The 15,269-nt window shown below is 51.4% G+C and overlaps 1 protein-coding gene across 2 annotated transcripts in view; it reads right to left on the bottom strand.

Moving 5' to 3' along the window:
* The window catches only part of KIRREL3 (kirre like nephrin family adhesion molecule 3), a 347,570-nt gene that overhangs the window by 57,066 nt on the left and 275,235 nt on the right, over positions 1-15,269 (bottom strand). For both annotated transcript variants that reach the window (XM_075116531.1, XM_075116532.1), the window contains exon 5: positions 1,107-1,264. In XM_075116531.1, coding sequence (XP_074972632.1) covers positions 1,107-1,264 — 158 coding nt within the window. The remainder of the gene's footprint in view (positions 1-1,106; positions 1,265-15,269) is intronic.

Below are 15,269 nucleotides of genomic sequence, written 5' to 3'. Positions count from 1 at the left end.
GGTCTGAGCAGTCTGCAGTGGAGAGGAAGGCTTGGGTCGAACAGAATAAGTTATAAACAACTGCATGTCAATGGCCTGGATTTCAATTAATTCCACTCGATTTGAGAGAGGGAGAGGTCAGTTCTCTCTGGCTTTAATTAGTGCTGCCTCTTGCATTGCGCACAGGGAGAGGGGGCAATTTCCCCCTGTTCACACCCATCAGCTCCAAGGAAGCAGCTCAGCTTCAGCTGAGACATCAGCGTGCCCTGCAGAGTGACAGGGAGGAGGAGAGGAGGGTGTTTTGGCTCCTCTGCTTTTCCGAGCACATCGGGATGTTGCTGGAACGAGGCTGGGTGGAGGCTTCACAGTGGTAGCAGACGGTGAAATGTTTATTAAAAGATCTTCAGGAGCTTGAGAGGAATGCCTTTGACTCCTGACTTTGAAGTTTGCTTGCATTACAAATGGCTGTAAACTGACCCATTTTATGTCTCGAATTTTGTTCTTTAAAAATTTTCATTAGAAACATCAAGTGTTACTGAATCTTTAGCACTTACCAGACATCAGGCATCTATAAAGAGGAGAACATGTGGGGACCCATTCTCAGTACACTGTTGATTGTTCTTTGATGTTTCCCTTTATGACCCAATAAAGGCTTTCTGTTTAAATTAAAAAAATGCCAGCGACCCTGACAATTCTTCATGGAAAATTGCAGTTGGAGGAGGAGAGGCCATATGTCACTGCAACCACCTTTTGATCCAGAGGTTCTGCTACAGCCAAGGCCAGGTCAGTGGTGCTGTGCACAATATTGACACCACACCCGGGTGGGATTTTGGGGGTGGAAGTGGGCCCACCAGGCAATTATAAGCTGCAAGAGGGTACAAAAAGCCAGCCAAATTCAGAGCGGGGCCCATTTAGGTGACAAGTCTGTAGTTTCTCGCTTGCATCCTCCCAGCCTCTCCATGGGGAAGGTTGTATGGGGCGATGCAGGGTGAGAGGCTCAGCTCTGCAGTGCTGAAGGCGCTGCCCTAGATGTTCTGGGGCTGTGTGAAGAGCAGTGCCAGGCCTGGTACGCTTTTCTGAAGCAAGTGAAGAGCATGGCCTTTGTCCCCAGCCCCATCCTGCCTCACCTTGGAGTAGGTGGCTCCATTGATGACTTCTCCTCGTCGCATCCAGATGATGGAGGCTGCTGGCTTGGCGTTGTCTGCATGGCAGGTCAAGTTGAGGGGGTCTCCTGCTCTCAGGCTGATGATGGGCCCCCCCATAATGACAGGATCATCTGGAGGAACTGCAAGGAAATAGCGCAAAGGAGACAATGCCGTTTGCTAGCATTAAACCAACCTTCCTGGAGTTACCTGTGGGGTCTGGGCTGCCAGGTTTGGACTGTGACCTCTCAAACCTCTGCAGCTGGCTTTGCTGGGGCTGCGGCAGCATGCCACCCCAGCTCACCGCATTATAGCTGGCTTGCTTTTTGCAGCTCACATGAAAGCTGTGCCCCAGATTTGAGCTACAACAGCAGAAACTGCCTGAAGTTTTAGAGAGGACACAGGCATGTGGCTGCCTGACCTTTGCAGTAATGTGAAGGATCAAGCCTGTGGTAGAGAAATCCACCAAGGGCTACTAAATATTTAAAAACACCTCTGGCCCAGGACGTCCCTGAGTTGCAAACTATGGGAGGGTAGAGAGTATTTGAAGGAAATATCCCTGCTTGCCGGCCCTGTTCTTTTATTCCACCCCAGGCAGCAATACCTGGTTGTTGCTGGACATGGGATATGGGGCTCGGAGGGGCTTTGGTCTGACCCCTGTTCCTCTGATTGCAAATTGGAAGGTAGGTGAGTGTCGTCTGGAGGAGAAGGGCTGGGAGCTGGATTTGGGCTGTTAGCTATTGCACTTGGGGGGGGAAACCAGCTTATTATGGGCATCAGGAGTGTGGTTTCCAGAGTGCCTGCCTTTGAAGAGGGCTCCCTTGCCAGCCCTCCACCACGGAGGGATGGAGGAACTCCCTCATCCTGCTTTGATTTCCCTGTTGCTTTTGCTCAGCATCTGTGCTTCTGCCTCACCGCACAAAAGGTGGGGAAACTCCTCTCATTCGGTCAGACTCCCTCTCACCACAGTGTGTCTTTCAAGTGTCTCCCTCTGTGAAAGCAGCTTTTGCCAGGGATGTCAAGACGACATTTAAGATCTCAACCTTTGTTTGAAACCACCCCAGCCTGACAGCCTGTGTGAGGCTGCATCCTCATTACAGGATGTGGCTTTGCTGGTATCACTCAGCCCCTGGGCATCTGTTTCTTGTGGAAATAGAGAAGCAGGAGATGAGGGGCACCTGAGCGTGGTCTCTGCTTTTGTGACTAGCTCTTGAAGCCTGGCATCTCTAAACACCCCCAGCACGGTTAATAGATGGGAAATTCAGCCAGAGAGAGGGGCTGCCCTTTCATTCTGCGGGGAGAACCTTTCCTCTCCACTACCCTGGTTGAGTCTGCTCTAGCCAAGACCCGCTCTGAAGGTGGAGAGGTCGGTACAGCTGTCAGTCTAGCTCTTCCCAACCAGATCCTTTGGGCAACCAAATGCAGGTCTCGCTACAGATAAATATGTTGCCCAGCCACCTCGTGGCCTGTTCAGGAGCCCTTCGGGCTCAAGCAGCATTGGGAAGCCAGCAAAAATGTGGAGGACACAGTGGAAAAGCATCTCCATTGCAGCCGCTCTTGCCCAAGCAGAAGAGCTCATGCTAGCAAAGGGTGTAGCAAGAAATTGCTGCTCCACACCCAGCTCAGGAGCGGGTGGCAAAAGCCTCCTACCCTTCAGCGTCCTCACCGAGGGGATGCAGCTGGGGGAAACCTGCCAATTTTCCACCAAAGTGGAGCTGCTTTTGTTACAAGTCAGTGCTGTTTCCCCCTCCCTGAGCTGGCTGGCACCAGGCTGAGCCATGCAAAGTGAACGTTGAAGTTGGGCTCTGAAAACTCCAAGTACGGCTCTGCTCCTGCTCCCGAGCTCCCCGGCGTTTTAGCTGGCCGAGAAATATTTAAAAACTCCTCGCTGGCTCCTCTAGTGCTGGGCTGAATTCAGGAGATGGAAAGGGATTATGTTCTCTGACAATTCAAAGGTGGCTGCCTGCATCGGCACAGGATTTGTAGGCAAGGCAGATGTGCTGGTTGCACACAAGGCTGGTCACATACACATCTGCCAAACACTGTGAGTAATGGGATTTTTCAGCTCAGTGGGTGGAATCCAGGGCCGGGAGGGGAGAAGCTTTTCTACATGGATCCAAAATGTACATTTTTTCAGGCTACAAGAGTGGGGGGAAAAAAAGAGAAGTGAAAATTTGTGGTTTGGGTTAGTTGAAATGTGTCACTCCCTGCATATGAAAATGTGGGAAATTCTGCTTAATTCCGATGTTATTTAACAATTAAGGAAGTATTCCTTCCCACTTTTTAAAAAACAACCCCATCACTGGATGAGTTTATACTGTTTTTTAAAAAAACCCAGTGTTTTTCAATAGTTTTTTCCCCCTCACTGAAGCTATTAATTGAATTTGACCTTAGCTTGTGAAATATTGGAAATTCATCATGTGAAGCAGGGAAAAAAACAACCCACAAGCTTTTCTCTGAAGAGCATCTCGGAATTAAGTGAAGGGGCTTTTATGGTGGGTCGTTTAATATTCCTGACTGGAGTCCTGTCCCACTGGCTGACATCTGAAGGGGTTCTTTTTTAGCAGTCACTGGCTTAACACCACCCCCTCAAAGCAGCCCAGCCCGTCCCTTAGCTGCCCATGAAACCAGGGGACACAGGAGAGGGAATAACCTCGTGATGGAACCACTCGTCTTCCCTGTGCCAGAAAACCTCATTTTCTAACCCACTATTTTGCTTCTGTTTCCCTCTATTCAATTAGCAGCAAGCCTTGATGAGCTGCTTGAGGAGAGAGAATGGGTCCCGATTACGTCTTCCCAAGTAAGTGGTTATCATCCCGCAGTTATTCTCACGTAGCCATGAATTATTGATGGTCTCCAGGCTCACTAACCGGGGGATCTGGTTGGGGAGGAGAGGGCCTGATGAATAGGAATCAGCAATGTCTCTCAACAGCTCTAACTTCTGCAAAATGACGGGTGGATGTATTCCTTCCCCAAACTCAAACTTCAGCCTGGGAAAGGAGGAGGAAGAGAAGAATGAAAGATAAAAAGAGAAGAAGAAAGAGGGGGAAAGCAAAAAGCCAGTAGCATAGAGCCATGATCCATTATTCATCCACTGTGCTCCCAGGATTGGTTATTATTATAAGGCACTGCTATAGAATCCGGTCTCCTAATTTTTAATCACGTAGATGTAGAAGTGCTAGCCTTTCTGATTAATTCAGGGATATAAATAGGAAGAGTTGTTTGGGGTTTGGGTGGGGGGGGTTTATTCCTGCCAGTAAAGAAAATGGAGTTAACCTTTACATGCCTGGAAAGTTTAAAAAGAGAATGAAAGAGCAGGGATCGGTGATGGCTCAAGCCCACAAGCGCAGGAACAAGCCAGAGGTGGATGACATGCAGCCGCTTATGCGGTGAGAGTCCAGACGGATCACCCCCAAATGGACGTTGCACGGAGAGCTTCTGGGGTGGGAGGTAAAGCGCCCCAGCAGAAGGTCTCCGTTCCTCGCAGTGCACTCAGGACCTCAGCTGGAGAACTGCTCTTTTCTTCACTGCAGGCAAAAATTTCCAAAGAACCGATGACAAGCTTCTCCCCATCAAACCCCTGATTTTGTCAAAACACAGGGCTTGCTGAATGTTGTTAAACCAGCCTTGGACAGGCATTAATCTGTTCTCCGTAGCTGTGGGCTGCTTGGACAAGTACGAGAGCTTGCTGTCTCTGCTCCTTGCCCTTTGGAGTGCTTTGGGAAAAGCCCGTTTTACAGCACATCAGCATAAAGAAACACAAATAAATGTATGTTGCTCTCGGGCTGTGCATTCAGCAGCTTCTTATATTATGGCCAGTTAGAGACTTTCCTGTGTACAATCCCGCCCTGCAAGACTTAACTGTATGATTAATCAATGAGACCATGCAGAATTATTCAGCACTGAACAAATACCCCAGGCTAACACCGCAGCTTAGGCTAAGAAATAACACAGATATTTCTAATTGCTCCCGGCAGCCGGTCAGCTGGACAGCATTGTGGTGAGCAGACAGAGCCTCAATTATTAGCAATATTTATTGAGATACCAGGATCCTCCAGGCAGAAGTCAGCTCCTGGAAGTGGAGAAAGCAAAAAGGCCTCCAGCCACCAGTACTTGGTCCTCATTAAGGCTGATTGTTTTTCTTTTTGTGGTGGGTGGTATCTCCTTGCTGCTGGGTTCGTGTAACAAACCACCTCTTCTTGGGACGGTGTTGAGAGATTCAACCCCAAATGCTCACGGGTGGGGAAGGGCCACCCAGCTCCTGGGCTGGAGAGGCAGAGGATTGCTCGGAGCCATGTGCCTGCCATAATGTTCAGCTGATGTTAGGCTTGGCACAAGTGTCCCCCCCCAAGGAACGAGATCTCTTGGGTGAGGCACCACCAATGCATTGCGCATCTTCCCTGTGGGGTCTGTGAAACTCAAGGCTCTGGGCTCATCTTACATGTGTGTTAAGCAAATAACGGTGACCAGAAGATGCTCTTGGTGATCACAATGTGCTACAAACCTTTGGAAGGTGCTTCCTAGCCCCAAAGCTGAGTCTAAGTTTAGACCAAAAGCATCCCCAGCCCTCCACAGTGGTTTGCTAACTCTACTCGGTGGGCCAGCTGCCTTCCAGCGAGCTGGCGCTCGGTGAGAACATGAGGTCCCACAGAGGTGATGAAACCAAGGTGAACAAGGGTACGTTTTCTCCCATATTTTGTCTCTACAGCAAGGAAAGCGTACGGAGACAGCCTGGAGGGATTCAGCTGACCCTCTCGTGCAGTAAGGGTGGATCTGGAAGCTGTGCTGTGGTGCGATGAAGTGTTTGTGTATTCAGACATCGCATCGCAGGCTTGTCAAAGAGGCATGTTTGCATCTTGTAGACAAGTCAGGCTTATGAGGGCATCATAGTACACTTGCTCTGGGTGACTATACCCAGGCGCTCCCCTGACCTGCACACAGCTGCTTGCTGGGTGGAAGTTTTTGCAATACAAACCCTGCAGAGAGTGTTTTCCTTTGCAAATCTAATCTCTGCTCCACGCTGGGTATTTTGAGTCCAGGTTTGCTGGCTGGCAAGGTGCTTGTGAAAGAGGCAGGATTTAACCTGCAGCCTCTGTGGTCTCCTTACCTTCCCAGGAAGATCCTGTCGTGCTCCAAAAAGGAGCAGGCACTTGCCCTCTGCAAGCGGTCAGTGTAGCAAGACTGGGGGGGTGTGACTTTGACAATAAGCTCGGTGTTAATGATGTTCAGCAAAATGACGAGTTAATTAGCTGCTGTATCATTTCTGTGCTCCGCTTGGGACCGGCACATCCTCTCCTCTTCTTGGTAACTGCAGGGAACTGCCTCCTCTTTGAAACCAGTGTCTGCTTTCCCTGCCAGCCTTGGGCGTGCTTTGGGGTTGCTCTGCAAGATGCTCTTGAGATCTTGGGCGGGGGATTTGGCCACACTCATGCATGTTGAACTGGGTTTGGGACAGACACAGAGAAAGGCTGTGGAGCTGATCAAAGGGGACGAGCAGCTTTCCTACCAGGTGAGATCACAAGAGATTGGCTTGTTTAATTTGGGAAAATGAAGACTGGGAGACCATGGCTGGTTGTAGTGAAAGAACTGGGACAAGACAAGGGAAAAAGCAGGAAAATCTGGACGCTGGGGAAGAAAGAAGCTTCTCTGTTTCATCAAGTATCTAGGATGGCTTCCCAAGAGGAGGGAAAAGGCTAGAAGACATAACTGCTTTTAGGATGGAGCTTGCTAGACTGGATAAGAGAATCGCCTTACAGGGATTGTGTTTCTGGCAGTAGCTTTCCAGCAGACTGCCTAGGGTCTCACTGTATTATCAAGCCTGAAGGCTACAAATTGTGAGGGCCTAAACCACTGCAGAGCAGCTTACAGCTACATGAATGTTTAGCTTTTCATTTATCAGGACTTTACACATTTAGGATTCAGATTTCCAGCAGCTCTTCAGAGCTAGGAAGGATATAAACAGGCTCTTAGGTTTTGTCCAACACTTTAAAGGCTGAGATTTTGCTGTGTCTGAGTGTTGTCACGGGTTATATTTTTCAGGGCAAAGCTAACTGGAGACTTATGGCAAATTTGTGGGGTTCGGTGACCTGGGCCCTGGAGGAAACCTAATCCTGGACTGCAACTGCACCTTCCCCTCAACTATCCTGACATGCATCCATTCTGCCTCTCCCTTCCCGGTGCAACTAGGATTGCGGTGCCTTTGCAGAGGCGGAGCTTTGGCAGGTAAGGTAAAGGCGATGATACAGAGCAAGTGGTCTGAGTTTGCAAACAGGGTCAGTCGTGGGGTTGAGGGTCCTGACTCCAACCCATAATATTCCCTCCTCCAAGCACAACCGACCAGATTTTCCTTTGCACCCTACATCTGAAACCTGGAGACCATTTCTGCCTGCAGGCTGCTCAGCAGGGTGAGGTTCAGTTTTCCTGCAAGGAAAACTATCAGCGAAGCTGCCTGTGTCGTCCTTCCCTACATAAGGCAGCCCGAAGAGATTCAGTCCGTGTTGCACACTGTCAATTTACAGAGGCCACGGTGCTAAAGCTGGCATTGCTTCAAAGTGCACAGCCTCCACCCCTGTGCTGCCAGCCTCTGGCCCTGCTGAGATTGGCGTGGGATAGAAGGCTGGTTGTTTGGAGGATGCCTACATGACTGGCATCCTTCCTGCATCTCTCCCATGCCGAGCCCTGGCAGGGTCACCCGCTCCGGGAAGGGTGCAAATGAGACGGGGCTCTTGTTTGGCAATTGCATGGTCCCTGCAACATAGACAAGTCCTAAGCAGCTGCCCCCGAGCTTGGCCAGGGAGGGATAGCAAGAGGGGGGATGTTATATCTAGAGGTCCTCTGCCGTCCCTCTGTGTCCAGCCTGATCCTGCTCTGCTGCTGGAGCTCTGCTGCCTCATTCTTCTTGCTGACCCAGGGGAGCTGAGCCTGGACAGCCTGAAAAATGCAGGGCAGCTGTGGGTGCCCTCGGAAAGGTGCTCGGCTGCTGCCGAGTGAAGAAGGAGAGGAAACAGATGCAGGCAAACAGCACAGCCTGGGGAAAACACGCTAAAAAATAAATCAAAAGAAACAAGGGGAGCAGGGAGAAAAATAGCGATGAAAGTTTAAATAGTGTATCTCTTTCTCAGCCCTATTTGTCTTGTGGCACTTCAGAGCGCGTGCCTGAGCGGGAGGGAGGGAGGGAGGGAGGGCTGCCAGCAGTGATGTCTCCTCTCCATCCCAAGTGGACACACAGCGATGCTGCCCTGGCACCCAAAGCAACCTGCAACCCTGTTTCCCTCCTGTTTCTGCAGCTGCGTGTGATGCAGGGACCCTCCTTGCATTAAGAACTCATGGGAAACAAACTGCTAATATTTCCTAAAACTCTTTTTTTTCCCCCCTAATGATTTCTGTCCGTTTCCATCCAGCCACCAAAAGGCCCATATTTCCTAGATTTCTTTGGGTCGGCAGGCTGGATTTCTCCAGTGGAATGGTGTCCTGCTGAAGAATGCTGCAGATCCCTTAAACCCAGAAAAGCTTTGCAGAGGTGGTTTCATTTAATTGCACCAAAGCTCTGCCTGAACTCGCCAGCTCAGCTCTACTTTCCCACTCTCTGCCCAGGAGGGGCTGATCTTCCCCCACCAAATCCCTCCCCAGGTCATGTGGAGGACTATCACTGTCATACTCTTTGTTTTTTCAAGCTGGGGCGGTGGGTTTGGTGCCAGATAGTGCTTCGAATATTTGATTTTCATGTTGGTTTGGAATTAAACCAAACTTTGAAGTTCTGAAATCCTTTGTGAGACCTGGCTCTGGGCAGCATCCATTTTTGGAGAAAACATGAGCAGACCTGACGTAGGATAAGTGAGCATTTGTGTTCTACTAAAAAGCCTTTCATATGAGGCGAAAGAAAGGAAAGTTTTGGCAAACCCCTCCAAGCTTTAATAAACAGCCAGATGCTGTGTGTGCAGACAGACAGGTAGCTGGCTGGGTGTCGATTGTTTACTTGAAATATTCTCTCCACAAAGAGTAAGAAACTTAAAATTTTCCGGTCCAGTTGAAAGGGAAATACAACCCCAGCAAATATATTGTGGACCGCTGGTGGACAGTGGGTTGATCACAGCCCTTGGGGCCAAGGAGGCCAACGGTGTCCTGGGATGCATGAAAAGGAGTGTGGCCAGCAGGGCGAGGGAGGTTCTCCTCCCCCTCTGCTCTGCCCCAGTGAGGCCACATCTGGGGTGCTGCAGCCAGTTCTGGGCCCCCCAGTTCAAGAAGGGCAGGGAACTGCTGGAGCAAGGCCAGCGCAGAGCTGCCAAGGTGATCAGGGGCTGGAGCATCTCCCTGATGAGGAAAGGCTGAGAGACCTGGGTTTGTTCAGCCTGGAGAAGAGAAGGCTGAGGGGGGATCTCATCAATACCTATAAATACCTGAAGGGCGGGTGTCAGGACGATGGGACCGGGCTCTTTCAGTGGTGCCCAACGCCAGGCCAAGGGGCAATGGGCACAAGCTGGAACATGGGAAGTTCCACCTGACCATGAGGACAAACCCCTTCCCTGTGCGGGTGCCAGAGCAGGGGCACAGGCTGCCCAGAGAGGCTGTGGGGTCCCTTCCCTGGAGACATTCACCCCCCGCCTGGACGTGATCCTGTGCCCCTGCTCTGGGGGTGCCTGCTCCAGCAGGGGGTGGGACGGGGTGATTCCCAGAGGTCCCTTCCAACCCCCGCCAGTCTGTGATTCTGTGTTTGCCAGTTCCTCATTTAATTCTCCCATTCAAGTCGGTGTTTGGATGAATCATGTCAACAGCCACTGCCAAGCCCTGATTTGGGTCCTGAAGTCTTCGGAGGGAGCTGTTTTGCTTTGCTTGCTTCTACTATAAGTTGCCCTGGCTCTCCTTAAACCAAAGGGTATTGCTGATGATTAAGGAGAGAGTCGAACGTGTGACCCATGGCAATCGTGAGTAATGGCTCCAATTCTGCCTGTCAGGGGATGGAGGGAGGTCGGGGTCAAAATTCCCAGATGTGTTGGGAGGGATGGGATAGGAATGGAGGAAAAACTACCTGCGCAACTGGCCTTGTAATAATCAAGTTCATTAACATGATGCCCTGTCGCACACCTACCCCAGCACAGGGGAAATGGAGGCGCAGACTATGTGGTCCGTTTAACTGGAGTCACCCCGAATCCCAGGCTTTCCCAGCTGGATCAGCCCCTTGTCCCTGCTCCTGTGCAAGCCCTACCACTCTGCCCAGCTGCCCTGCACAGAGACCTGTGGCAGCCTTACGTTAATCTTGCGCTAACCTCTAACAGCCTTGTGTTAATCTATCTCAGAGCCGACAAACACCGCTCGGCTCGTCAGCCAGCGGGCGTGGGGAAGGAGCAGGGACCTGGGGGGTCAAGCCCCCAAGCCCACGGGCACCAGGGAAGAGCCGCACTGCAGAAAGGTCCTCCAAGCACATCCCTCTTTACTGCATCCACAAACCACCACAAATGGAAATACAAAGGGCTAAAGGAAAAGGCTGTGGTAAAGCCTGTCTCCCCTCAGCTGCAGGACAAGCCTGAACCTTCTCCTGGAAGGGGGGATAGGCAGGAAAATCATTATCTACCCAATGTAGGCCAGCACCCCCTGCCTCCTCCTCCTCCTCCCCCGCCGAGCGCGCGGCTCCTAGGTGCAGACTGACAGATCAGAGAATGCAGGCAAAAACTGGAATTCATTATTTTTCCCGTATGTCAGATATTTTCAAATTGTTTAAAAAAACAGAGGAGGATTATTACTGTTCATTAAAAAAAAAAGGAAAAAAAAAAAAAAAGAAAAAAGAGAAGAAAGCATGCTCTGGAGCAAACCCTGTGAGCTGGCCCCCTCCTTCAGCCAGCTGCTGCTGGTGCAAGCTGTTCTTAGATCTCCTCTTCTGCAGGATGGGATGGGAGAAATCCTGCCTGCTCTGGTGAGGTTCAAAGGCCCGAGCTGCACCGCCCGCTTCTCGCCCGTGCGCGGGGTGCTTGCCTATTACCGAGAGCAGGTCTCACCTGCAGAGCGCCGGGTCCCCGCCGCGCCCTGCGCAAATTCATGGCGCTCGAGCAAACTGGAAATAAACGCCCGTCGTGCGATCGGCCCCGTGTGCTCGCTGGGCACGCGTTCCCCGGCACCTGGGTGCTGGTGGTCCTGTAGGAACCAGGAGGTACCATGAAAATTCTGTGATGCTGAGCACAGCTAGAAGAAACGGGAGGTTGGGACTCTGTTGTTAAGGTCTGGGTTTTGATCATCTGGATCCATCCTAAGGCTGCAAAAGCCTTGACCTCTGTTGGCTGACACCTCTTCTGTTAATTAGCTACAGGTCTGTACTATCCTAAGGCCAAGGTCTGAGTTCTTACAGGGGCCAGAGACCCAGAGCAGCTCAATCCTGCATTTCCCTGCGGGTGGGCTTTGCCGGGAGCCCAGCGCACCAGCAAAGCAACGAATGTGTAAGGTAAGGAGCTGGAAGGGGAAGGAATCATCCCTCTCCCCTGGTGTCGAGAGCGGGCAGGGCATCACCTCCCACTGCTCAGCACCAGGAAAAAATTCCCCATCTCAGTCTATGTCCAGGAAAAACGGCAGGTGGGAGATCCCCCGGGGATGGGCACAGCCCTTCCCCACTCCCTGCAGGGTGACAATAGCAAGGGGAAGTTTGTTTTTTGAGCCTTGCTGCACCTTCAGCCTCAACCTTCCAGGCTTCTGCCTGGTTTTCAGGGGCAAAAAAAAGAAAAAGTGCTTGCATTTCCAGCTCAGCAGCTAATTTTCACTGCCGTGGCCCCAGCGGTGACGCACTAGCTCAGTCCCAGCGGCTCTCTGCCTTCCTCTCTCTGGGTGGCATTTCTCAGCCTTGCCCAGCCGGGACTCGCAGGCACCTGGTTTCAGCCGGCTGAGCTGGCCTTGGACGACGGAGAGGAGCCCTGCCTGCTCCCACTGATGCTGGGCACTCTGTCACTTGATTGAGAAATCACAGGCGTGCCTTGTCATGCCCAGACTGCAATTTGAAGAGGTTTTTTTCTACATTGAGTCTGGGAAGATTGATTTTATTATTTTTTTTAAAGGTGAAAGGATGCTTTTTCTTTATTTCTCCTCTTTTTCACAGAGGCCACAGCTTTATCACATGCTCCTCTTCAAACCATGCTCCCCCCCAAGCCATTGGGTATTACTGCTTTTCTGTGCTCTGGCCCAGGGCCAGGGAAGGAGGCAGAAAGCCTGGATCTGGCTGCTGGGATTTGCCACTGAGGAAGCCAGGAACAGGAGCGGGGTGAGACAAGACAAGACCTTATGCCAGGCTAGGAAAAAATCCCCCCGGCACTGCTCGTGCCTGGGACGTGAGCTGTTACTGCAGTTTTGTGAGCACACGATCCTGTGGTTTCTTCTTCCCTGGCTGTTTGTGCAGCAGGTGAATCAAACCGAAGGAAAGGAGGAAGATGTTTGACCCCAGTTAATGTTGGGCAACTAGGAAGGGCAGCATGCGGGATTTTAGCCTGTTGCCTGTGCTGAGAAGGCAGCGCTGCCCATGCTGCTCTCCCTGCACGCGGCGGGTTAGGCCTGCCAGCCGCTGGGAAAGCTCCTCTCTCACCTTTGCAGCTTGGCAGCAATGACAAGATCTTGACTCAACCACCCGTACTTGGGCACCTGACTGCTGCACAGATTGAGTTTGGAGGGATGGACCTTAAAGCACGGCTGGCTGCGATGGAGACAGACTCATGTAGGATCAGATGAGGAGACATGGATGCAGAATGTTGCCTACAGCTCATCTCTACACTGTGGCTGTTGGAAACAAAGTACAGCCATGTCTGATCTATCCCTTTTCAGCACCCATCAGCATGGGCCAGGGCAATACTCCTGTCTGCAGCTAAGAAAGTGCAGGTCTTTGGAGATCCCTCCTTCCTAGGTGGGAATGGGCTGCGCATCGCATTCAGCGATGCTCTTTCCAGCCTCCATCAGGGGAGATTCCTGCTCAGATCTCTGGCCTTGCTGCTGCTGCGGAGGAGCGCAGGGCAGCTCACGCCAGGGAGACTCACAGGGGAGATGGAAATACGGTGCTTAGCAGTTGCCTTGTGGTAGCACCGAGGCAAGGACGACACGTGCAGAGGTTAGCTGGGAGCAGAGAGCTTTGATCTGGGTACCAGCCGAACCCTCCTGGGTGTAAGACGCCATCAGAAATAATAAATGAAGGCCTTAGAAAGAGACTAATCCCCTGCCATGTCCCAGATCTGTCAGCACTATTCTTCACTCCCATCTCCCCAGGACTGCGGCCGTGCAAAGCAGCTGGACTCAAAACTGCCGAGGTACCCTGCACAGGGGCTCTAGCAGGTTAGAGATCCCTTCTTGCCTGACACGACGGGCCCGAGTCTCTTACGCAGCCTCTCACACCCCAAATCCTCCCACTGCTGTGCCGGGGAAGGTCCTAACCCCACTCCCACCTGCAGGACTCCTGCTCCAGCAAACAAGAAACAACCCCCCTGCCCCGCTATATTTTAAGTGTTGTGCAGAGCTCTGCATTTAAAAATCCAACAAGCCAAGCCACCGCTGATGTTATCTAGATGATGGGTCCCATACAGGGCTCACTGAATGCCAGGGACGTGTGTCCCCATGTTGCAGAGGTCGCAGGCTCTGCAGACCTTCCTTCAGCCGCGGCAGCAATAAGGGCCGAGCAAATCGTTATGGCTGAATCCGGTGACCATCAGCTGGGGTTTGATCAATGCGCTGCAGCTCCTTATCTCTGATGCTGGCCGGGGCCAGATGCTTCAAAGAAAACCAGCCCCAGCCCTGCCAGGACAGAGCACGATCAATCACAATGTTCCCAGCATTGACACACGTCTGGGTTCGGCCTGAATCCGGTTATCAGGCAGTGGCACGGCTCAATCGCATGGAGAAGGTTCAGCCTCGCAGGCGCAAGCTCTGAATGCCCTTGCCCGCCGTCCCGTCCCGCAGCCTTTCCTGAGATCATTTGTCCTTGTGTAAACCCTTAGCAGATCCCCTTTTTAAGGTAAACTACCCAAGTCTTTAAACCTCCGTTCAGAGGGCATTCCCCTGGGCTGCTGTGTGCTCTCAGGTCCCCCTTTGAAGGCATCCCCACAGAGCCAGACCCAGTAGTACGGCTTGCCCTGATAGCCTGCAGGTTGCATAGGAGTAGAAATATTGGGTTGCAATGGGAGGAATCCTTCCTGGTGCCTGCTTAAAGCCATCACACGAGGATCCTGAGAAAAATGGCTTGGGTTTTGCCATGTCTCTGGGGTTTTGCAAGGTTTTTTTTCTTTCCCTGAGAGGAGCACAAAGGTATGAGGGTCACCTCATCCTTACGGACAGGGGTGTATGTGCAGCTTAAAAAAAAACGAACCCCAAAACTCATAATGGGGGATTTTAAGGGAAATAAAAGGGTGAAAAAGCAATGGGTAAGTTCCCTGGGCTTCAGCCCTCTAAAAATGGTGACAACCTTAATAGAATTTGTGGGAGAAGACCAGATGAAAGGAAGACAGTAAAGAGAAAAGGGACCGGAGAGTGTGGGAAGAGTGAGCTAACAAAACAAGTTGAGCTAAAGCCGAAGGGAGAAGGGTTGCGCTAATTGCACCCTCCCCGCAGCACGCCGCCTCCACCCAGCGCATCCTGCCAGCCGGACCCTGACACTCAGGGAAGAAAATGGTACGTTATGGTTTCCTACCACCCCCTGATCAATTGATTTTGAAAGATGCTTCGCTTTACGAGCAGTTTACAACTCGGGAACTGTTAACAGCAGAGTAGGGAGATGTGGGAGGTGCTCGTAGGCTCGCTGGGGTGAGGATGTGTCATTCATTAAGTACTGGAGCCCTCCACTCGCTGCAGGACATGGTGTTTCCTTTCTTCACTCTTATTCTTGGGGAGGTACTACCTAGGGCTGCTCCAAAATCCGCTCCCAACTGTTTTTTTTCTAAATAGGATATTGATTTTTTTTTTTCTTTTGACTGATGGAGTGTTTCAGGGAAAATGTCTGCTTCGGTGGAATTTTATTCTCTTTTAATTAAGGACTCGCTAGCAGAAAGGCAACAACATGTCAACAGGGGAAACATTTTGGTCAGAGACTCTCATTCCTCTTGGAGGGTGAGGGTGACGGCGCATCCGAGCAGGTTTGGCTTGACCTGGGAAATGAGGCGAGGAACGAGAAGGGGAGCGAGCGCAAGGTGTCTGAATGAC

The sequence above is a fragment of the Phalacrocorax aristotelis genome, chromosome 22 (genome assembly GCF_949628215.1).
Source record: "Phalacrocorax aristotelis chromosome 22, bGulAri2.1, whole genome shotgun sequence".
NCBI lineage: Eukaryota > Metazoa > Chordata > Aves > Suliformes > Phalacrocoracidae > Phalacrocorax > Phalacrocorax aristotelis.
The sequence above is the reverse complement of the archived record's forward strand: the minus strand, read 5'-3'. Positions and strand labels throughout refer to the sequence as shown.